Source organism: Sphaeramia orbicularis, chromosome 11 (assembly GCF_902148855.1).
Source record: "Sphaeramia orbicularis chromosome 11, fSphaOr1.1, whole genome shotgun sequence".
Taxonomy (NCBI): Eukaryota; Metazoa; Chordata; class Actinopteri; order Kurtiformes; family Apogonidae; genus Sphaeramia; species Sphaeramia orbicularis.
Genome location: NC_043967.1, coordinates 40,265,977 through 40,289,326, shown reverse-complemented (window position 1 = coordinate 40,289,326; position 23,350 = coordinate 40,265,977). Strand labels below are relative to the sequence as shown.

At 34.8% G+C, this 23,350-nt stretch overlaps 1 protein-coding gene across 1 annotated transcript; it reads right to left on the bottom strand.

The window, feature by feature from the left end:
• Positions 1-11,531: 11,531 nt before the first annotated feature.
• On the bottom strand, positions 11,532-23,052 carry zc3h12ab (zinc finger CCCH-type containing 12Ab). The gene is made up of 6 exons (XM_030146466.1): positions 22,841-23,052; positions 19,186-19,744; positions 15,958-16,097; positions 14,930-15,164; positions 14,732-14,832; positions 11,532-12,955 (listed from the first exon to the last, which is right to left on the bottom strand). The coding sequence occupies exons 2-6, from the start codon at positions 19,731-19,733 to the stop codon at positions 12,024-12,026; spliced, it is 1,956 nt and encodes a 651-aa protein (XP_030002326.1). The 5' UTR covers positions 19,734-19,744; positions 22,841-23,052; the 3' UTR covers positions 11,532-12,023.
• Between the last annotated feature and the right edge of the window lie 298 nt (positions 23,053-23,350).

Below are 23,350 nucleotides of genomic sequence, written 5' to 3'. Positions count from 1 at the left end.
ACTGAGCCTGCGCATAAATCATTTGACTTATGGGAAATGTAGTTTATTAGAAGTTTGACGTTATGATTGCAGTGTAGCAGGGGTGTCAAACTCACTGTAGTTCAGGGGCCACATTCAGGCCAATTTAACCCTTTCATGCATGGATTGTGAGAACCTTAGTCGAGATTTTTTTCCTGAGTGTTTTTATTCCTCTTTAGGCATGAAAAAACAATGTAATTAATTTTTTTTTTTTTTTTAGTAAACCTGTTTTTTATGAAGGTAGATTTGTTTCTTTATTGCTTTAACTAAAAAAAAATTTCAATCCAAAAAAAAAAAGTGTTTGAATGCAAATAAAATATTTAGGATCATAAAATTGCATTTGAACACTTTTTCTTCTTTGAAGTGAATTTTTTTTTTTTTTTTTGAAATTTTTACTTGATTTTTTTTAAATGAAAATATTTGTTTGGTTAAAGCAATAAAGAAACAAATCTACCTTCATACTTTTTTGTGGAGTTCCAAAAATGTCCGCCCCGCTGGACACCATGTGTTTGATTTTTGAAGGAAGGAATGCAATATTAGAGAGTGATATATTGTGTGAAAACTATCAAATCAAAACATCTTTAATGCAGCTAATCTGATGTTTTCTCACATTTGATCATATTCCAAATTTTTTATTAGCAATTGATTTACACTTAAACATGTCACTGCAGATCAGGTTGATGAAGAACAGTAAAAGTTATGGCAATAGAATGAATGTCAGTGTATGTGATGGTGCAAAAGTGTCTGCTGTGTTGGCTCATATGGAACTAAAACAACAAAACCCATGAATATATATTAGAGAACAGATGTAGAATAGATGTCCACTGTAGTGACCACTATGCATAAAAGGGTTAACCTCAAGCGGACCGGACCAAAAAAATAATAGCATAATAACTCATAAATAATGACAACGCCTATTTTTTCTCTTTGTTTTAGTGCAAAAGAAACAAAACAAAGAAAAAAAATCAAAAACATTAAATCATAGAAATATTTACATTTATAATCTATTCAAAGAAAAAAGATGTGAATTATCTGAAAAAAAAAAGAAATTTCTTAAGAAAATTAAATGGTATTTTAACAATATTATGCCTCAACTTATACATGTGCATTATGGCTCAGTTCTACAAAGGCACAAAACATTTAGTAACAAGCAGAATATTGTTAAAATTGCACTCAATTTTCTTCAACATTTCAGGTTATTCTCATTTTATTGTTAAAGGATCATTTGTTCATGTAAATATTTTCATAATTTAGTGTTAGTTTTTGCACTATAACAAAGAGAACATTTTGAAGTGTCATTATTCATAGGCATTACATGATATTTTTTTCCACATTAAACCAAGAAGAAAATTTGGAGTCATTATTTATAGCTTATTATGTTATTATTTTACTTGAGATCACAATAGTCTGTATGTGGAACCTGAACTAAAAGTAGTTCAACACTCTTGGTTGATTATATCTTCAGTGTAATTTTTACACTGTCCAAGTTCATCCCGCGGGCCAGATTGGACCCTTTGGCAGGCCGGATTTGGCCCGCGGGCCGCATGTTTGACACCCCTGCAGTATAGCTTTTGGAAAGAAATAATAAATCAGCCATTCAGTGTAATATTTATTTAAATTTTCACAGAACGGCAGCCAATGAGAGCATAGGGTCACAGAACCTGAGAGCCTGATCCTTAGTTTTTCTCTTTCCTGTTGTGCTGTTACACAGTTATAACAAACATTTTTTGTAATAAATAACTTATATACATAAATGCAATATAGATCAACATCACTTTCATCCAAATACATGCAGTACATTATTACGCATATAAATAGACTTCACTTCAAACATAAGTAAGCAAAAGAAATTCCAGATGTAAGGACACTCTAATATATGGAGCTTTAACACTGGATCCCCTCAAGGTGGCGCTTCTCCCCTGCTCCTTCTCCGTTTACATTCACCTTCATTCATCTGTGAACCTGAAGTTTGCAAATGCAACTACTCTCACTGGTCTGATTTGTGGCTGGAATGAGTCTGCATATAGAGGGGACATTGACCTCAAAGCTCCTAAGGTAAGCATAGATAGTAGTGGACTTCAGGAAGAAACCAACACCAACCTCCAACACCTCCAACATCATCACCCTGAGAGACGCCTCAGTTTCAGTCCTTCTGCATCCTGAGCGCCTTCATGACCCAGGACCATCTGGTTCACTGCAGCCTCTGCCAAGGAAAACTGCAGCATATTGTTCATTCCACTGACAAGATGATGGTCTACAATCCACCATCCCTGCACTCATCCAGGACTCTAGCATGTCCAGGAACCCTTCTCACCCCTTATGTCATCAGGACATGTTTCCTCTATACAGAACAAATATTCCCTGGACATCATCATGCTTTTCTGCTATACATTCAGCACAAGCCCATATTAACACAACCCTGCACCAAATATAGTTACATTGTTCATTCTGTTAGATCAGTGTTTTTCAACCTTGGGGTCAGGACCTCACATGGGGTCACCCGGAATTCAAATGGGGTCACCTGAAATTTCCAGTAATTGATAAAAATAAAAAAATATATATATATATAATAAAATAATAAATAATTTAATAAAAAAATATATGGTTAATTGAGAGAGACAATCCCAACTCATGAAAGACATGACAAACTGTGAAGCTGAAACTGAAGCACCGTGGTACTATTTATCTTTCAAATGTTCATTGTGGTCGGTTTAAGATGCTGCAGCTATTTCATAATTCACAATAATATAATTAATAATGTAATACAATTAACAATAATAATAATAATAATAATAATAATAATAATAATAATAATAATAATAATAATAATAATAAATAGTTTGAGTTCTTGTTTGTTCAGTTTTAATTGTCAGCCTTGTAAATCCAAGCTGCACTGACTGCACATATCCTGACCAAGGAAAATAAAATTCTCACTTTTTGCAGTAATCTACACCTGGCTTTTCTGCCTCCGTCCATAATAATATCCTCCTGAGACCCAGGAAACTAAGTGTTTTGGCTTTTTTACATTAAATAATTGTCTTGATTGGAAAAAGCATAATGCAGCAGTTTTTCCAGATACAATTTTATTTATTTATTTATTTTTATTGTTTTATGGAATGTCTTTTGCAGTGGATAGGATGTCTTCTCCAGGTAAAACTGTGAAATTTTGTCCCCTACAGAGGACAAAAATGCATTGCATACATTATATACACTAAATGTCATCTAAAATTAATGTTTGTTTGCAACATAGTATAGCAAACTGTTACATGATCAAGTCTCCATTTCGAATGTCCGGTGTCGTCAGAAATTTGTGATTTTAAAATGGGGTCATGAGCCAAAAAAGGTTAGAAACCACTGCGTTAGATCCTCACGTGTTTTCTGTTGTTATTGATAACATCTTAACTCTTCATTCAAACTATATTCTTCTTTTAATTACTGCTAATTTCTTACCTCTACCGACAGTACTTGTTCCTTATTTGATGTACTTTATCATTCTCTTTCTTGCATGCGCCTATAGTATATCAGGGCAAATCCCGAAAAGCTACCTGACAATAAACCGGTTTCTGGCTCTATAAGTCAAATCCTTCATTAACCCTTTATAGGACACTCATTGAAATACACTGAAATTCAACATTTCAACCTTGTGTGTTGTTGGACATCATCATCTACCTCCCCTTGCCATAAAATTTTCGGGCACCACTTGCTAAAAAGTAAACACATGCAATAAAACAACGATTATAAGGTCATAAACTGACAAAAATCACTCATATTCACTCTTTACAGCTTCGACATTTCAATAAAATCTCTCTGAATCACTGTATAGTGTTATAAAACAAACATGCATCTTGTCCTCACTAAGGCACGAGATTGGCCCCATATTTAATATTTGCGGAAATTACCAAAAATAGTCACTTGTATGGAAGTAAATCTGTCTCATCAGATTTTGAATTATAAAAGCCATTGAATTTCTAGCACTGAATTTTTTTGCAATGAAATTAAGTATCTGAATTTTTTTGTCTCTCAATTTAACTATGTTCATAAATTTAAAATAAAAAAAATTCAGATGTAAAAAATTCTGAAGCAAAAAAATTCAGATGCAAAAAATTCAGACGCAAAAATTTGAGATCATACATCCGGGACACCAAGGATTAAGCAACTGATTCTAACTCAAGTCAAACCAACAGCCAATTGACTTACGTTAGGTTGGTCATGTGATGCCGATGCAGAAAGACAGTCAGCGCGGATGTGTGATCTGAATTTTTTTCCTCTGAATTTTTTTCCTCTGAATTTTTTGCATCTGAATTTTTTGCTTCTGAATTTTTTGCCTCTGAATTTTTTGCTTCTGAATTTTTTGCCTCTGAATTTTTTGCTTCTGAATTTTTTGCCTCTGGATTTTTTGCATCTCAATTTTTTTAATTCTAAATTTATGAACATAGTTGAATTCAGAGACAAACAATTCCGACACTTAAGTTCAGTGCAAAAAAAAAAAATTCAGATACTTAATTTCAGTGCAAAAAAAAAATTCAGTGCTAGAAATTCAATAGCTTTTATTATTCCCAATCTGATGAGACAGATTTATTTCCATACACTTGCCTGATAAAGGGTTAATGTTGTTTTAGGTCAAAGTATGTCATGTAAAAACTATGTAAAAGCAAATCTACCCAAAGCAGAAAGCGTTGTGACTGCAATACTATTCTACCATATACTATATATTGTATTAGATTATTATCACTCATACATGAATGTAACATCAGGATTTTACTGTTGGTTTATTCCTACATATGACAATATATTGTCATAGTTGACATTAAAAAAAAAACCTCTCATATCTGCATAAATGGAAGATGAAAATAAATCACTGTATTAAAACTGCAGTATAAAAAAATAATGCATTGATTCTTCACTTACAGCTTTGTAAAATTATCATAAAAAAGAAATACCTTTTTTCTTTCCCAGTGTTTATACCACCTTCTTTGCTGCTCATTTATATATTAAGTTCTCCACAATGTATTTCTTTATGTTTCAGCATGACATTTTCCATCTGCCCAACGGGAGGAGTCATTTCCAACTCATCCAAAAGGGCAGAAACCAGGTGATGAGGGTTTTTTTTATAAGCAAATCCTTTCATCAAATCTCATTAAACTGTTCCCTTAGAATCAACACAGGTATTTCTTAATTTTTTCAGTCCCTTGTCTTTGAACAGAACTTGAATTCAACTTTCAAGTGCTTAAGATGCTTAAAAAATATATATATATTATCCCAATTTCTCACATTTGTAAATCAAAAACAATGGTGAAGTGTTAAGGAGCAATAAGTCCTGTGATAATAAAGATAAGAACTTGAGTAAACGTTATGTAATAGAATAGTTTCAGGTCACTTTGTATTGCACTTCTGTCTTTACCTCAGCTCCTCCCTCTTTTCACAATCTAGGAAAATCACGCCTCGACTTGTACACGTGAACAATTAAGCGTGTTTGCATGTGCATCACTGTCTGGATTTGCATATTCTGCTGAGGTGCAGACAGAACACAAATCATGCTCAAGGCATCTCAAACATGTGTGTAGCACAATATGTTCAAGATATGTGAAGCCAGTTCTATCTGGGACGAACAAGAACGCACTCCCTTTCTCACCCACTCATATGTTGTAAATAAAAACAATGTGAATTAGCTTCAGAGAGAACTGGAAAGATCTGCAGCATGAAGATCCTGTGCAAAGTTCATCTACTTGTAGCCAAAAAAAGTATTTATTTTCATGTGAATGTGCTATTCTATACTTGGATGGATGTTAAATTCATTCACTCAGACAGTCCAGAGTTCATGTATTTGGACAGTTGCACTTTTTGTTCTCCGGTTTGGAAGTAAATCTGTCTCATCAGACTGTGAATAATAAAAGCTATTGAATTTCTAGCACTGAATTTTTTTTTGCACTGAAATTAATTACCTGAATTTTTTTTTGCACTGAACTTAAGTATCTGAATTGTTTGTCTCTGAATTCAACTATGTTCATAAATTTAGAATAAAAAAAAATTCAGATGCAAAAACTTCAGATGCAAAAAATTCAGAAGCAAAAAATTCAGAGGCAAAAAATTCAGAGGCAAAAAATTTAGGAACAAAAAAATCAGAAGCAAAAAATTCAGAGGCAAAAAATTCAGATGAAAAAAATTCAGAAGCAAAAAATTCAGATGAAAAAAATTCAGAAGCAAAAAGTTCAGATGAAAAAAATTCAGATGCAAAAAATTCAGAAGCAAAAAATTCAGAAGCAGAAAATTCAGAAGCAAGAAAATTCAGAGGCAAAAAATTCAGAAGCAGAAAATTCAGAGGCAAAAAAATTCAGAGGCAAAAAATTCAGATGCAAAAAATTCAGAAGCAAAAAAAAGCAGAGGTAAAAAATTCAGAAGCAAAAAATTCAGATGCAAAAAATTCAGATGCAAAAAATTCAGAAGCAGAAAATTCAGAAGCAGAAAATTCAGAGGCAAAAAATTCAGATGCAAAAAATTCAGACGCAAAAAATTCAGATGCAAAAAATTCAGATGCAAAAAAAAATCAGAGGTAAAAAATTCAGAAGCAAAAAATTCAGATGAAAAAAATTCAGAAGCAGAAAATTCAGAAGCAAAAAAATTCAGAGGCAAAAAATTCAGAGGCAAAAAATTCAGAAGCAAAAAATTCAGATCACACATCTGACCTAACGTAAGTCAATTGGCTGTTGGTTTGGCTTGAGATAGAATCATTTGCTTAATCCTAGGTGTCCCGAATGTATGATCTCAATTTTTTGCGTCTGAATTTGTTGCATCTGAATTTTTTTGCTTCTGAATTTTTTGCACCTGAATTTTTTTTTTATTTTAAAATTATGAACATAGTTAAATTGAGAGACAAAAATTCAGATACTTAATTTCAGTGCAAAAAAAATTCAGATATTTAATTTCATTGTAAAAAAAATTCAGTGCTAGAAATTCAATGGCTTTTATAATTCAAAATCTGATGAGACAGATTTACTTCCATACTCCAGGTTTTAACACACATATGTATTATAATGGAAGTTTAGCTTTTTTGTCTCATCTCCTTCCCCAACATCCCACACACACACACACACACACACACACACACACACACACACACACACACACACACACACTGTTACTTTTCTATGGAACCAACTGATGTGTCCCTCTCACAGGAGGACATGTATGGAAATGCACAGACATGTGAAAATGATAGGGTTAGGAAGGTGTCGACTTTATTGCATATGTAAATACGAAGCAACAGAGGTGACTGTGCCAGTTCCTGACTAGGTGTAAAACCCGGGACCTACCACTGAATCTAAAGGCCCTTTAAAGACCCCTGAAGGTGTCACCTGAGAGATGGTATCCACCCTATAAAGGTGGATCTTGCCAGAAGCTTGGGATCTTATCTTTACAATCACCACTCGTGTGCAGACTGACCTTTCTTCGCAAAGACATAAAAACCTTATCGGCCGGCAGAAGTCTCTATTTCATTATTTACCAGCAGCAGAGAAAATTTCCACAACAGTATTTAATAAGAAATAATGAATAATGTACTAATCTCATCTTTACTTTGAGTCGGTTAACATCATTATTTTTGATTTTATTGGAGATCTTGAAGAGTTGAAAGTGTCATATTACTTATAATTGCAGAGATAAATATAGTACTATAAAAAGCCAGTGTTGACTGGTAACGTTATATAACATTATTAAATTATTAAAGAGTGAAACATGTTAGAACAACTTGTTTCTTTTGTATCTGCTGGAGATGGAGCTACTTTGAATGACTTTATATTCAGTTTATGTACAGAGACACCAGGTAAATGTTCCTCAGAGGTTGGTTGCATAATTAATGTGAGAGGAAAGAAGAAAAACAAAGTTGTGATGCGCAAATCTGATTTCACTTGTGTGACTTCTCTAATCTTTGATTTTTCATGGCATATGGGGTGATTTGCATATTTCTTGTAATGGAACCATTGGGAAAAAAAGTAGAAAGAAAGAAAGAAAGAAAGAAAGAAAGAAAGAAAGAAAGAAAGAAAAAGAAAGAGCATTGTTTTAGAGCTTTAACGGGTGGTATCTCATACACTTCAAAAATGTTAGACTAACTACACAGTGTTTCTTGAACAACGCCAGAAGCAAAAAATTATTGAAATGCTTTTTATATAATGTAAAGTACAATAGCTGCAGTAGCAGTGCAGGAGAAAATTGCACCAAATGAACATACAGTACTCAGAGAAAGTACTTCTTGAGCAAAAGCACTTTCCACAACCTGTATTATAATTAGCAGCCAGTTAATAAAATAAGGTACATTTGTTTAATAAGTATAGGGTTTGTTTGTTTTTGTTTTGTTTTTTTTATTGTGTTTGTATTTATCTGTTTGCTTTTTAATCTGGAGCATGAGTCTGTAATAAAGCTTATCTATCTATCTATCTATCTATCTATCTATCTATCTATCTATCTATCTATCTATCTATCTATCTATCTATCTATCTATCTATCTATCTATCTATCTATCTATCTATCTATCTATCTATCTATCTATCTATCTATCTATCTATCTATCTATCTATCTATCTGGATGATGGACTGTTGAGTTGGTCATTTGCAAACATTACTTTGAACTCTGTAAAATATTTCCAGAATTTCCTAACCAAATGATGACATAATTAACAGATTAATCAACAGTCAAATTAACTGAACTCCAGTGCTTTTCTGTCTGCATGTTTGTTTTAACACTTGTCTGCTACAATGTTGGAATAATTATGAAACCTTTGACACTAACTCATGAAAAGCCCACATTTGTCAGAAGTGTGACCTATGTCAGACGACACACTTGCTTGACAAATTTAGTAAAGAAATAAGCTGTGAAGGAGAAAATTGCACCAAATGGACATACAGTACTCAGAGAAAATACTTCTTGAGCAAAAGCACTTTCCAACCTGTATTATAATTAGTAGCCCGTTAATAAAATAAGGTACATTTGTTTAATAAGTATAGAGTTGTTTTGTTTTGTTTTGTTTTTATTGTGTTTGTATTTATTTGTTTGCTTTTAAATGTGGACCATGAGTCTGTAGTAAAGCCTATCTATCTATCTATCTATCTATCTATCTATCTATCTATCTATCTATCTATCTATCTATCTATCTATCTATCTATCTATCTATCTATCTATCTATCTATCTATCTATCTATCTATCTATCTATCTATCTATCTATCTATCTATCTATCTATCTATCTACAATATCTGGTACATTTTCACATGATGCCAGATCAAACTGAAAAATCCTACATATGCTGACAGTGTAACCTGCCCTTGTTTGTGCATGTGATGCAGTTTGAGTGCATTACAATACAATCAGTCAACAACCAACTCCACTGTAAGCAGGGAAAGTACACAGAGATCACATCAGCGGAAAACTGTTTCCGTGAATGACTCATAAATCTTTGGGCTGTGAGTTTGTGTTGGCTTTTTTTTCCCCCCAACAGTTTTTCATGTGAATCAACCTTTAACCACAGTGTTCATTAAATCTAATACCTTTATGCAAACATGATATGTGGTAACACTGTAGGTGTTAATGACATTAGTGCCATTCATAAAGCTTGAAAAGCCACTTCTGTGAGCTGCCAGCAATAGATTTGAATATTTGGTTCACATTCTGCCTCCAGTGCGTTGTGCGTTGCCAGTAAATCTGATCTTTATCAGATCCTCCTACAAACCAATTTGACCTTGATCCTTTGGTTTCTCATAGTTCTACCGTTTTCTTGTTTTGTCTCTGTGGATTTTTAGAGATTATATTAAAAGGGGCTTTAGCTGTGGTTCATTTTTAATATGATTTTTAACTGTAAAGCATCGCTGTGGTGTAGTCTTGCAGAACATGTTTTGACAATGCAAAAATGCTGTGAAAGTTGGATCTGGAGCACTGATGTTTTACGATTGTATATATCAGATGGAACCTTAAATGACTGTTTATACTGAACGTGCATATACATGAATTTTGCAGTAAATTTTTGGTAAGTTGAGTATGTAAAATGGCTTGTACTCAGATTTTTTTCTTTTTCTTTCTTTTTTGAGACACAACAAGCCTCCAGCATGCGGTCTAATGAATTTCCAAGTAACAATGAAGGTGTGATTTACACAAGGTCAGGTTGTGCAGAAGATCTAAATGGGTGTGATTCCTTTAATGCACCTGTCCTGACAAGTCTCAGGTGGGGCCACAAACTCGAAACCCTACAAAAATCACACGTTTGTACTTTCAAAGGTAAGCTAGACTCCCTGTCTGTCATAAATCATGTGCAAATAAAAGCTTTCATTTAACACCAATGGAACTGACAGCTGTTACTTTGCACCGATCACGGTCAATTAACACAAAAAATCTGTGTTTTTATTCACTTCAGTCTGTATTAAACATTGGCTGAACACGTCATCCTAATTGTAAAAATATGTACTATCCTATTTTCTTCTTAGTTCACAGGTTAAAAAGTAAAAAAAAAAAAAATGCACACTTTGTATCACCAATATGTTCAATATCACTATAACATGAAAATAAAAATGGAAATATTAATAAAACCACTATATTTCAGTTTGTTTCATTATAATCTAGGAATTTTTATTCTTTTTTTTTTTTCATCTTGGAGCACAATAACTCAATAACATTCATCATGAGTTTAGCAGGCTGTAGGTGCTAAACAGTGCACAGTGCCATTATGACACAAAATATTTTTATAAGCTAGTACTACAATAATACAAATACAATTTGTTTGGAGCAGCATGTTGTACACAAAATATAACATACCAACAAACAAAGCTACATTTACTGGATGAAATTTGTAAAAATGTATAAATAAACAATGTTGCGAAGCGATTTAATTTGATAACTATCAGATTAAAGAATTTACCAACTTTGAAAACGGTAGAAAAAAACAATCACATAGAGCTTTTAGAAGTCAATTCGCAGAGAGAATGAACAATGTTGAAGCAAAGTAAAATCGAACAATGTTCTGATGGTAACAGGGAAAACTCACTTGCAAGAACATGTCCAGAAAAAGCCAAATATGTCCTGCTTTCTGGAGGATTTGTTGGTTACAAAGAATGATCTTAGTCATGCTGTTTCATGATCCTGTTAATCCAGCAGGTAAAAGAAAACCTCAAAACAGTATCCAAAGACAATACATTCAGTGTGATTTTAACAACGATGAGAACATAGTATATGTTCTTCTGCTAATGAATGCACATTGCACAAACAACACTGGAAATATGATACAATAAACACAGATTACATGTCTGTTAGATTCATTATTATTTAGGTAATAACTTTAATTTATCCTGCAGAAAAACATGTCAGTGTTCACCATGGTTCAGTTGGCTGTGAGTGCAGAAATGTGCACCATCCCAGTATCGGCGTCAAAAAAGAATTTTTATATCCAATAATTTTCAGTTTTATCAATTTGCCTCAAGAGTTTTATAGTCAAAATGCCAATAAATCTAAATTGGCTTCTGAATAGACTTTTGCTCCTCCTCATTTTTGACGAGATGTTCTCAGCAAGTGCAGACCTTTGTCAAGGCCAATATTCCACTCTTCTTCTGATTATAGTACATTATTAAACCAAATCAGAACTTAATTTACAGTGGGTACAACTGGTTAGTACAACTGACTAGTAAAACACCCTCCACAGACAACAAATATGAATCTGCTCTAAAATATAATGGGTTCATTACCAACTCTTTGACCAAATCTCACTAGAATTGGTGCAGTAGATTTTGCTCAATCCTACTAACGGACAGACATAAATTCCTTGACGGAGGTAATAAAGATACAATTTGCATCAACAGCACTCTGCCTCTTCTTTTATCTGGTTGTGTGAGGCAGCTTATAGTTCAAACCTTTAAAATATAGTTTATTAAAGGTGGATACCACATTACAAAACTACACAAACTTATGTTTATCTTGGTTTCTGCTGCCATTTCAGTCTCCATTGAAAGACATGGCTTCAGACTACGTTGGACTTATCTCATAGCTCTGTTCTGACTCTGGAGCATGAGGATCTCAGCAGCCAGCATCTGAGGATCCATCACCTGAGGAAACATGTCCATGGCCGTGTCGACCAGTTGTGCACTGAAAATAGCGAGGAGTTTCTTACGGACTACCTCCCTCTCTTCTCTACAGGGGTTTGGCTGAGGAGGAGACTCCCAGTGTGAGTGCTTCTCTGGTACACCGCAGACCGCTGGAGGGTGAACCCCAAACGGGTCAGACCAGAACATCGGCTGCTGATGTCGGTGGACTCTGCTGTGCTGGAAGTCTGTCGGCTGGCTGTAAGCGGGCACGCTGACGGGGTAGGCGTTATATCCAGTGTAAGCTGGGAGACCGTAGGCCATCATATCAGAGCTGTGGCTGCTGGTTGGTCTGATACTGTGGTGCTGGAAAGTCCCATGAGACGGACATGCATGTGAGCAGCAGCTACAGGGCGCACTTGTAGGGCGACTGAATTGCTGCCGTCCACTGTGAGGAGCCTGACACCCCCCATACGTCACCCCATAGTGGTGATCGCTCCACTGAGGATCCATCGGCTGGGTGTCTATGGAGCCCAAACCAGAGTCCAGCTGCTCCTGAGAACCACTGTGCTTCACCAAGCCATGATCAGACGCAAGATGGTGGATGCTCTTCTCCTTCTTGGGTGTGGTTCTCTTTATAGAGCGATGATTCCCCTTCACCTGCGCTACACTCTCATTTTTGTGATCTTTCTTCAGGGAGCCATTGTCCAGCGTCAGCTTCTTCGCCATGTCCTCGACCAAAGACAGGCTCTGACCGGGCAAAGGACTGGAGCGGGATGAGGATCGTTTCTGGGCAGACCGAAGCTCATCAGCAAGAGACTGATTAGACTGTTTGGTTCGCTCCGGATGGTAGTATTTACATTTAATTCCAAAGGTACATTTCTTTCCTGCATAGAGAAACAAAACATAGCAATGTCAACAACCATGAAGTTATTAAAGGTGGATCAGTCAATTCTAATCCACGACACTTTTGTTAAATTGAGTGAAGCTACCCGTCTGTTGTATGGGTGTACAAACATAATTAATTGCAAGCTGTATCAATGGTACATTTCCTGTTTCCCAAGGGACGCGAATGGAAAAAGTGCATTAATAAATGATAAAATAAGATATTCATATATGGGATGATGGCATAGTGGTTTCATCTGGTTTTCCTATCCATCAAAAACACATGTACATGTTCATTCTCCTGTCATTGCCCTTGACCAAGGTCCTGAAGAAGATCTGGAGTTCATCTCCAAACACCTTCAATGGCTGCTCCTGAGTGGCTACGTGCTAATGCTAATCACAAGTGCAAATACTAACCAGTGCACATACACTACAAACAAAAAGTTATGGATATTTTTAATTTTTGGGCTATTTTTTTCAGTTGGGTTTCTGTAAATTGGCTTAGAGTCTGGTTTCAACCAACTCTATATGTAAAGCATCATGAGATAACTTTTGTTATGATTTGGTGCTATATAAATAAAATTTGATTTGATTTGAACAGCACTTTTTACTTTTTTTGTTTGTGAATTGAAAAACATTTTTTTAATGACCGGACATGTTTTTATTTACAAATGGCAAAAATGACAAAAAAAGACAAAAAAAAAGAAACATCCTTAACTTTTTGTTTGTAGTGTATTAGGATGGGTAAAATGCATAAATGAGTAAAGTGAGTGAACCTTTAGCCTGACCTTTATATCACATTCTTTTTTTTAATTTTTTTATTTGTCATGTCAGATCTTGTGAGAGTATGTCGCAGATATAGAATTCGACCATTGGTTTTCTCCTGATCTGTGTCTGAAAAATGCCATTTTTCAAACTGTCTGAAGATACACAGCTTTTGAAAACCAGGCCGAAAATGTACTTAAGTATGTGCTTCTAAGACAGTGGTGAAACCATGTAAGACAGATACAGGAAATGAGTTCTGAACATACCACTTTATTTCTAAACTCTGTCTCAGACTCATTCTCACAGTACAGTTCCAGATTACTCAGTAGTTGGGTGATGCTACAGGGGCGTGTTAGCTTGGCTTGAGTTCAACTATCAACAAGCTTTCTCAGAAATGGTTCCACTCCACCTTCATGTATTCATAATGCTGCCACGCAATTAAGGGATTAAGTCAAAAGACTCTTAAAAATCAGTGAAGCAGCAGTAATGGGTGATACATTTATCATGACACAACAGTATCTTGCCAGATGTCCCATGTTTGGTTATTATCTAAACCCTTATTCTCTATTTCTCTGCTTCATTTTTCAAACTTTCTGTTGCAAATTGAAAAGAAGTACAAAACCACAGAAGAAAACAATCAATCTTGGTAATTCTCCATCAGTTAAGTAGTCCTCATAGTCATTTATACATATTTGTCACAGTGTTAGCTTAATAAAAAAAAAAATCATATCTTGGTGATTAAAATGTTTTCTGTTTATTATGGGGAGTGTGGTTAATTTTGTTGAATAATGATAAAGTGTTGGCAGGTTGCAATGAGACAGAAGACATGCAAGCACTGACAAGCTTAATATGCGAGGCAGGTTATATAAGGTAACTGTCGATACAAACAAAGTGTCATGCTATATCCTGTTACAACATATAACAATATAACTTAAAATCTAAATATACAAGCCAACTCTAGTCAGAACTTGAATTAAAAACAAAGCGTGGTTATAAAAAAACCTGTTTCTTACCATAAGGACATGGCTGTTTTTTCTGCGTCTTTGGAAACCTCCGTAGGAAGTTTTCTAGTGTCGGTCCATGGCGTCCCAGGGGATCATCAGGAGGCATGAACCTGGATTTGTTAGAAAAACCACACATCAGTTTATAAAGTACAACTGACTTTTCAATTATGGAAACAATGTGCATTATATTTTAGAGGAAGAACTCACTTATTGTTAACAAACGAGTACATGAGTAGCCGCTCCTCAATGAAACGTTTCCACTCTGGTTTCTCTCCCTGCAGGTCTCGGTACATGTCGTTGGATACAATGATGCCGTCGGACTCGTACGCTAATTTGACGATGTAGCGGTCGTCATGACAGACCACCCTTTTGCCTGCAACGCGTTTTGACGGTGTGAATACAAGAATCTTTTTCCTCTCCAGGTCTCGCAGAATGTGCTGATCTACAACACAGAAAATTAGATAAAGGTACATTTATTTATGCAACACTTTTTATTTACAATGGGAAATCAAAAATGCTCTGATTTAACCAGAGGAAGCTAAAAATTTAAGATCTAAAAAACCAAACTGCATAAATGGAGTAAAGTACTCCAGAAGTACATAGCAATAAAAGAGCACAACGAAAACTAAGTAAGAATTATATGGTAATAAGAATACTGCAGTGCACAGTTATCAACAGATCAGATGAAATGAAACAAAGCTGCTTTTCAGGAAGCTGCAGTTTCAGTTTAATTTGGGTTTTTCCCTAGAGACAGCTAACCTGGTTAAATATTAACTAAGGGCTCTTAAACCACACATCCTGCATCAATACAATTTATCAGATTAAGCAATCATTTCATCTACAAGAAGAAGGTTTCCTGGTGAAGCAAGAAGAGGCAGCAGTTTTGAAATGTAGGGCAAACGTATGGAAAAACCCTAAATTCTTATTCTGTATCCTCAGCCACAGATCATAGATAAAGAACTGATCTGAATTTCTCAGCATTTGAAAAGAACAAAAACAAACAAAAAAAAAAAACAAAACAAGTGGCTTTTCCAACTACGTTGATCAACAGAAAGGCTTTTAAATAAAAATGTCAACTCTATAAATACAATAAACTATGAGTTAAATACTTTCAAATACACCATGTTTCATTAATGATTTCTACACCGGCTCACGGAAGTAAACAGTGATGACAATGTTGCAACAACCAAAAGAAGGAAATACATAACTCCAGACAAACATGACCGTTCTTTTACCTGTGATGGGGACATCTGGCCTGGGCTTCTCTTTCCTCCATGAAGGAACAAACACCGTGATAGTCGTGTGGCCTCTGTCCAGGAAGAAGTTCACAGCCAACTGGATTCCCAGACAAGAGAACACTTCCTTGTTCCCATGGCTGGATGAATAACAAATGGAAACAAGGAAAATGAGAAACTAGAAATACACTCACACATCAGGAATCAAACAGTGTCTGTGGGTGGACATTTCCCTGAGCAGGTCCAAACAATGCCTCAGATGTTCTTTACAGGGTCATAATTCACCATAACACAACATATCACTGTATTTACATTGTGCATTTGCTGATTAAGGAATCATTTATGTCAGTTTTGATCGAGTTCTGATTCATGTGCTGATTATTTCTTTACTTTTTAGCAGCAAATGTGGAAATATTTTCACTCCTAAAATATTCATCCTGGATCTAATAGGTTTGTATTTGGTGATTTGGATGGTTAGTTTGGCAGTAGTTTTACACAATCCTCTACATTTATCCGGGTTTGGGACCAGCACAAAAAAACAGAAATAGAACTGATATTCAAGCGGATTTTATCTTCCGTACTGCCGAACTTCTGTCAATAAGTATTCTCTAAAATATCGTGGACCACATCTTTGGGATAATCTACGACCTGAACTTTAATCAACATTTTCTTTATAATTTTTTAAAAAGCATCTGAAAAGCACTCTAATTTATGAAAAAATGTAAGGCTGTTTGGCTGCTGATTTGTATTTGATGATTTGTAATATGATTTGTATTTCTATTGTTTTTACTTCAGATTATTATTTCACTTATATCGTATTTTTAATTCTTTTTTTCTTTTCTTCTTCCTGTGTATTGTTTATTTCCAGGGAGGTATTCACATGAGGCTTTTTTGGTTTCTATCCTCTCCTGCACAGTGATGTTACTGGTTTGAATGTTGTTGTTTTTTTATTTTTCTCTTCCTGTTTATGAAGTGCAAATAAATAAAATGAAAAAAAAAAATTTAAAACTAGGATTAGACTTACAAGTAAAACTGGAACCAGAGGCTGGATTTACAGGTTCATATTTAATATTTTGTGGGGGAAAAAAATAACAAATTAAATGATCTGTACAAAATTGGGTTATAATGTACACTTGGGAATGAGAATACCACATAATAAAATGTGAACAAGTTAGGCGTTATAAAAGATGGTGAACAAAAAGTCAGTTTGGATTACACTTGAAATAAAGTGAATATGTTTCCCTTGGCATATTGAACAACCCATAATAATTAGATTTCGATTGGAGTCTTTCCAGTTCAGATAAGTTGTTATTGAAGTGATACCAGTGTGTCTAATTTCACAAGTTGCCATAAATCCTGACCCTCGTGTCGTGTTTGCTTAGTGCATCTTAATTCAGAAGTTATAAATCCTAAAACCAGAACACTGTCTCTTCATGATTACTTTAGGAGAGCTGTCCTGTTAAAATATGATGCTGTTAAGAGCCCCTGGGTACTTTATGCGTCAAGACCAAAAGATAAGGCAGGCAAGAGAACAAGGAAAGGAGAGTTTATAAGACAGCTGCAAAAATGCTGTCAGGCCTGCTCCTGTTTAAAGTCGGTCAATGTCAGTCTTCAGCAAAGCAAGGAAGTATGCTCTGATTTGCATACTAGAGCAGCCACACTTCAACGTGTCTGCACTGGTGCGCCTGATGGGGAAACTATAAGGACAAAGGAGTTGTGTATACTCTGCACAGGTACAGAGTTTACTGTATTTCTCTCTTCCGTCATCTGTTTCTCATACTGTGTGCCATGAGTATATATGAAAAGGTTTGTGATGCTTAAAAGCCAATAAATGATTTCTTTGTTTCTAAAAAATACTAATCAATCAAATCAAATTAATTTATATAGCACCAAATCATAACAAAAGTTATCTCATGACGCTTTACACATCAAGTTGGTCGAAACCAGACTCTAAGCCAATTTACAGAAACCCAACAGAATCATGGCGAATATATTTGTAACTTTGTCTTATGACCACCTGAATTCAGTAAAATCTTACTTGGGTGTCTTTTTTTTTTCTTTTTAACGCATACAGTAGCTCTAAATAACCACCAAAAAGTTAATAATGTTGGGTTTGGGAAACTGATGTGACTGTGTAAAATTATAGTCGTTGAACAATACCTCAGGTGATGAGCAATGCTAGTACTGTCATTAATCACATGCTCAGGTCAATTTGTCAGTGACTTGTCAATTCAGTAAATAAAATTATATGTTACTGTCATTCAATTGTTACAGTAAGTACAAGTTAAGGTGTTTAAAGCAATAAATGACTCAGATAAAATGTCACATTCTTTGTCTGGAGGAGAAAGTATTCACATTCTAGTAATAATGCCAAGTTTTCATGAGTACTCTACAAAGTTTTTGGATTCATATTACTGCTATGTATGTATGTTGTATTTTGATAGTTAAATCAATATTCAGTGTATAATGTTCATATATATTATATATCTCGTATATTTGGACTGCACAGTTCTCAAAGGCTGAATTTTCATGAGCTCAGAAAAACAGGCCTGATTTGGGCTTGATGACAATGGATCTTCCAGCAAATCCAAGAATGTTTGAGGAGTTTGTTTAGCTTTAAAATTAGAAGAATTGTAAATTTAACCCCTGAAGAGAGATTTAATCCTTCAGTTTGGAAATATTGCATTTTCAATGGAAATGAAAGGAATAAAAACTGTAAAATGTAAAAGTAGCTAAAGGGGTTAGACAAATGTTGTGGGGTAAAAGGTGTAAAATTTGCTTCTGAGATGAAATGGAAGTTTAAAGTTGGATATAATGGAAAGGAGATATAGCTTTAATTTGAGTAAAAGTACTGTTATATATGTGCTTGGTTTCTGTTTTTATCCCACTGTATGTAAAGTGTCTTTAAGTAACACGAAAAGTGCTATATAATAAAATGTATTATTAATTATTATTATTATTATTATTATTATTATTATGTTAAAATACTAAAGCAGTACTCTTAAATAACAATAAGAAAATAAGCGGACGATGTATAGTAAAGGAATATGTGTCAGATGAGCTACTAATGCAAGTGAAACCCTTCACACATAAAAGTACATGAATAGATGCAAATAATCATCTTTGTTCATAAAAGGGCAAATCACCTCTTCACACACTGTTTATGACTGTTTTTAACACTGGTGGGAACACATTCAAAGCAGCTTAAAGGTTTTTATTGGGCCTCACCTCATAGCCACATTGCTTCCATCTATGACAATAGGTCTGAGGGCGTCTTCATCGTCATTAACCTCGTCTCCGCTCTGGCTGACAGGCAGCAGCAGGGCCGGGTTCACGCTCTGAAGGTCCCCTCTAGGAACCAGCACGGTCATGGTGGTCACCGAGTCCCGCTTGGCCTCCAGGCTGGCCCCGATCTTCACCAGCTCCCCTAGCATCTTATCTGTGTCAGTGTGGGGGCCAAACTTCTGTTGAACGGCCTGAACCTGGGCTGTGGAGTACCCCAGCTTGTGGAAAAAGTCCAGCTGGGCCTCCAGGTTCTGCGGGTCCGTGGACGGGTCAGGATCCTCCAGGGCCATGCAGCAGCGCTCATCAGGCTCCATTGTCTCACAGGCGGAACAGACGGAGGTTTGGGCTGGAAGTCGTGAGGAGAAGAGCCATGCAGCAGCTGTGGTGTCTGTGATGTTCACACAGGTTGTGCTGGGGATTTGACTCCAGGGGTTTGCAGTTGGGAAAGCAGTGACATCAGCGTTCATCTCTTCTTTGTCTGTGCAGCACATGCATGTTCTACCTGTATGGAAATGGCATTTTAATTGTTTGTTGTGCAGAACATTAAACCCTTATTGACATTTTCTTCTGGCACGGTTCTCAGAGTAAACAACATTTCAATATTTTTTATTTAGCATCATAAATTTTAACTGTTTTTCTGTTATTCACCTGATCAACACATATCCTCCAAACAAAAACTCTTTTTATTACCTGCACCAAGGAATGGTGGAGGTTATGTTTTCATCAGGGTTTGTTTGTTTGTTTGTTTGTTTGTTTGTTTGTTTGTTTGTTTGTTTGTTTGTTTGTTAGCAAGATAACTCAAAAAGTTATGGATGGATTTTGATGACATTTTCAGGAAATGTTGATACTGGCATAAGGAACAAATGATTCCATTTTGGTGGTGATTGGGGGGGGGGGGGGTGATCTGCCTTGGTGCTCTCTGAGTGCTTTTCTAGTTTGTTTATGTCTTTATGTTATATACCTGTTGTGAAGCATACTGAGTCTGCCTAGTGCATGAAATGTGCTTTATAAATAAAGTTGAATTGAACTGAATTGAATTATCAACATGACTATTAAAGGCCTATACTGTTTCTGAAACTGTGTTTAGGACAATGAAGTTAAGCTTTTATTGTAGCCCAGTGTAGACAAAACAAAACCCATGTTAAAAGATAATAGTGTCAGTCTGTAAACCTACATATGACAATAAAACCCAGGTTTTATATCATGGCTTACTAATAAAACCTTGCCTTTGATCCCATGTTAAAGTTCATTTATATATGATTCTAAACATGAACTGAAACAGGTTATACAGACAGGGACTATATATTTTTTTGGTAATACATTCAATATGAACAACATTTCTATACTTATACTGTATTTTCCTTTCATAAAGCTCTTACTCTTTATCCATTTCTCTTCATTTGCTTCATATTTCAAGTTCAATAACATATACTCCATATAAAAACTGTTATCTGATACATGTTCAACTGATGTTCTGGAAAGTTTTGCATTTAATCCACGTAGTGTTAGTCTGAAAACCTTGTTAAAGACAATAAAACTGAAGTTTTAGTTCAGACAAAACAAGACTTGTCTTAAATCCCATTTGATAGGTAATTTATGTGACTTTAAGAAAGAATTGAGACAGATTATACAGTTTATATGTAAAAGTAAATGTCCTTAAAGACAAAATAGTTTCCTATAATTTCGTATTCAGTGTAAAGAACATTTCTATAATTGCAACTTCATTTTCTTTTATAAAGCATGTTGTTCCTCACAGTTTTCTTTATTTACTTTATATTTCATGTTCCACACTTATATCCTCCATGTAAAAAAACTGTCACTCATGACTGAACCAATAAAGACCCAAACATCCATCACTGACCAAAACCATCTACTGATCTAACCTGTTTAATACTTGTTGATCCACTAATCCTGTTAATTCATGTAAATAATTGGTGTAAAATACAGTTTTTCATCTTTTCATGGTCATCAGATATGACCCATTTGGATGTTCAGAGGCTCCGTAGTGAACGTGGAAACACCGTTATCTTCTACAACATTGATTCACCAGTAAAACCCATGGAGTTGGATCAGTGACAGCAGATGGAAATGCTTAGTTTATGTTCCATTAATGATATACTTAACTGAAAAAGTCACTTTTTCTTGAGTTGATGTAATAACCCTCAACTTTAATCTGAGCTTTTATGAACATCTTTCTGATCAGTAAATCAAATACAGGAAAATACCCGATTTATACTAATAAAATGCAAAATGCAGAGAATAATATTATAATAAATGGTGATAAGTCACTTGAGAATGGTTAGATATAGAGAAAATGTCATTTGGGAACTGATACACAAGTAGCACTGGGTCTTTAAGGGTTAAACTGATCTTCTGAAAAAATTTTGCATTTCACCCATGTTAGAAAGCAGCAGTGACTGTCTCAAAACCACCTTTAGGACAATAAAAATCAAGGTTTTATTGTAGCCTGGTTCATTTTACAGGTAATTTATACAATTTTCAAACAAGAACTCAGAAGGATTATACAGTTTGTATGCAAACCTTATGAAAAATAGTTTCTCATGGTACTATATTCAGTGTAATGAACTTTTCTATACTTTATTTTCCTTTCCTTTATCCCACAATTTGTTTTAATGAGCAATGTGTATGATCGATACTTGTATCCTCCATACAAAAACTCTTTATGACATTTATTAAAATAACTTTCAGGAAATTTCTGCATCTAACCCATGTTAAAAAAAAAAAAAGAAGCAGCAGTTTCCGACTGAAAACGTTTAGGATAATAAAATCAAGGTTTTAATGTAGATTACTTTAGTCAAATTAAATACTTGCCTTAGATCCCATATTAATAGTACTTTTAAACAGTTAGTACACAATTGGTTTGGTACTTTATAATGGAATGCTGAATGATGTCCAGAGTAAATGATGATGTTTTATGTGTCTTTTATACTTTTAGTAACACTCTTTTTTTAGACTGCTTTTTAGATATTTATGCCATCCGGGTTTTCCTTTTATATTTTAGTTTTTATACTCTTTTATACACATTATTTATACTTTTTTATGGCACCTAGGATGATTGCACTTCTTAATTTTGTTGTACCTGTACAATGACAATAAAGACATTCTATTCTATTCTATTCTATTCTATTCTTCTTTATTCAATGTGATGAATATGTTTATACTGTTTAACTGGACATTTTAATGTGCAAGTGTTGTCTTTAATTCACTGATATTTCATTTTCAACACATCTCCTAATCTTTATCACCATAATTTGTAATATTTTACACATGTTAAGGCAGTGGATGCAATCTATTACATCATTTCTTATAATAAACTCCTACTTTGCTTATTACATAACTCCACTCCTTTAGGTGTAGGTTAGTGGGTAAAGGTTTTACACATGGACTGAAGGGTCCCACGTCACACTGTCACTATCTACATGAAAAAAAAAAAAACACAACAGTGAAACTACACTTTATCATTTTGTGGTAAACTTCACAGAAGAGCAGCCTGTTCTACCCTGCGACTAAAACCAACAAGTGTCTGCAGTTTGTGTCTCCACCTGAGATCAAAACAAGACGGAAAATAAAAACTTACCTGCGCTCTTCAAGGGTTCAAAATCCTCCAACGTCCGTCTAAATGTGAACTGTGTGCGATCTGTTCAGGTTGTGAATGTGTCACAGACAGACTTTTCTTTTAGAGCTCTGAGCCGGTAACAAGGAAGTTGGGGTTTTTCCTTTTCTTGACATCTGAGAACGACCAGTAGGCAAACAACGTGGAAGTTACGCAGTCACATGCTGGGATTCAGGTTAAAAAGAAAAAAAAAGCCTGTCACCATCTGCGTACATCCGTCTTATAGGTCCACTTATGAATTACGCACGCATGGAAAACGTGAAAGAATAAATGTGAAAATGACATAAATAACAGGCCATGGACTAATAATATCCAGAATTTCACAATAATTTTAGAGGAAACAATAAAAAAAGCCTTTTTTTTATCATAAAAACCTAGTCAGCAACGTTTAATGTGTACTCACCCAATTTTGGCCACCCAAATAAATAAATAAAACCAAAAAGAATAAACAAACTAATTAATGTAAAATTAATA

Coding starts and splice junctions, on each gene's coding strand:
- zc3h12ab (XM_030146466.1), bottom strand. CDS start 19,733: ATGTGCTGCACAGACAAAGAAGAGATGAACGCTGATGTCACTGCTTTC. Junction 16,098..19,185: donor GGAAGCAATGTGGCTATGAG/GTGAGGCCCAAT, acceptor TTATTCATCCAG/CCATGGGAACAAGGAAGTGT. Junction 12,956..14,731: donor AAAACAGCCATGTCCTTATG/GTAAGAAACAGG, acceptor TTCTCTATGCAG/GAAAGAAATGTACCTTTGGA.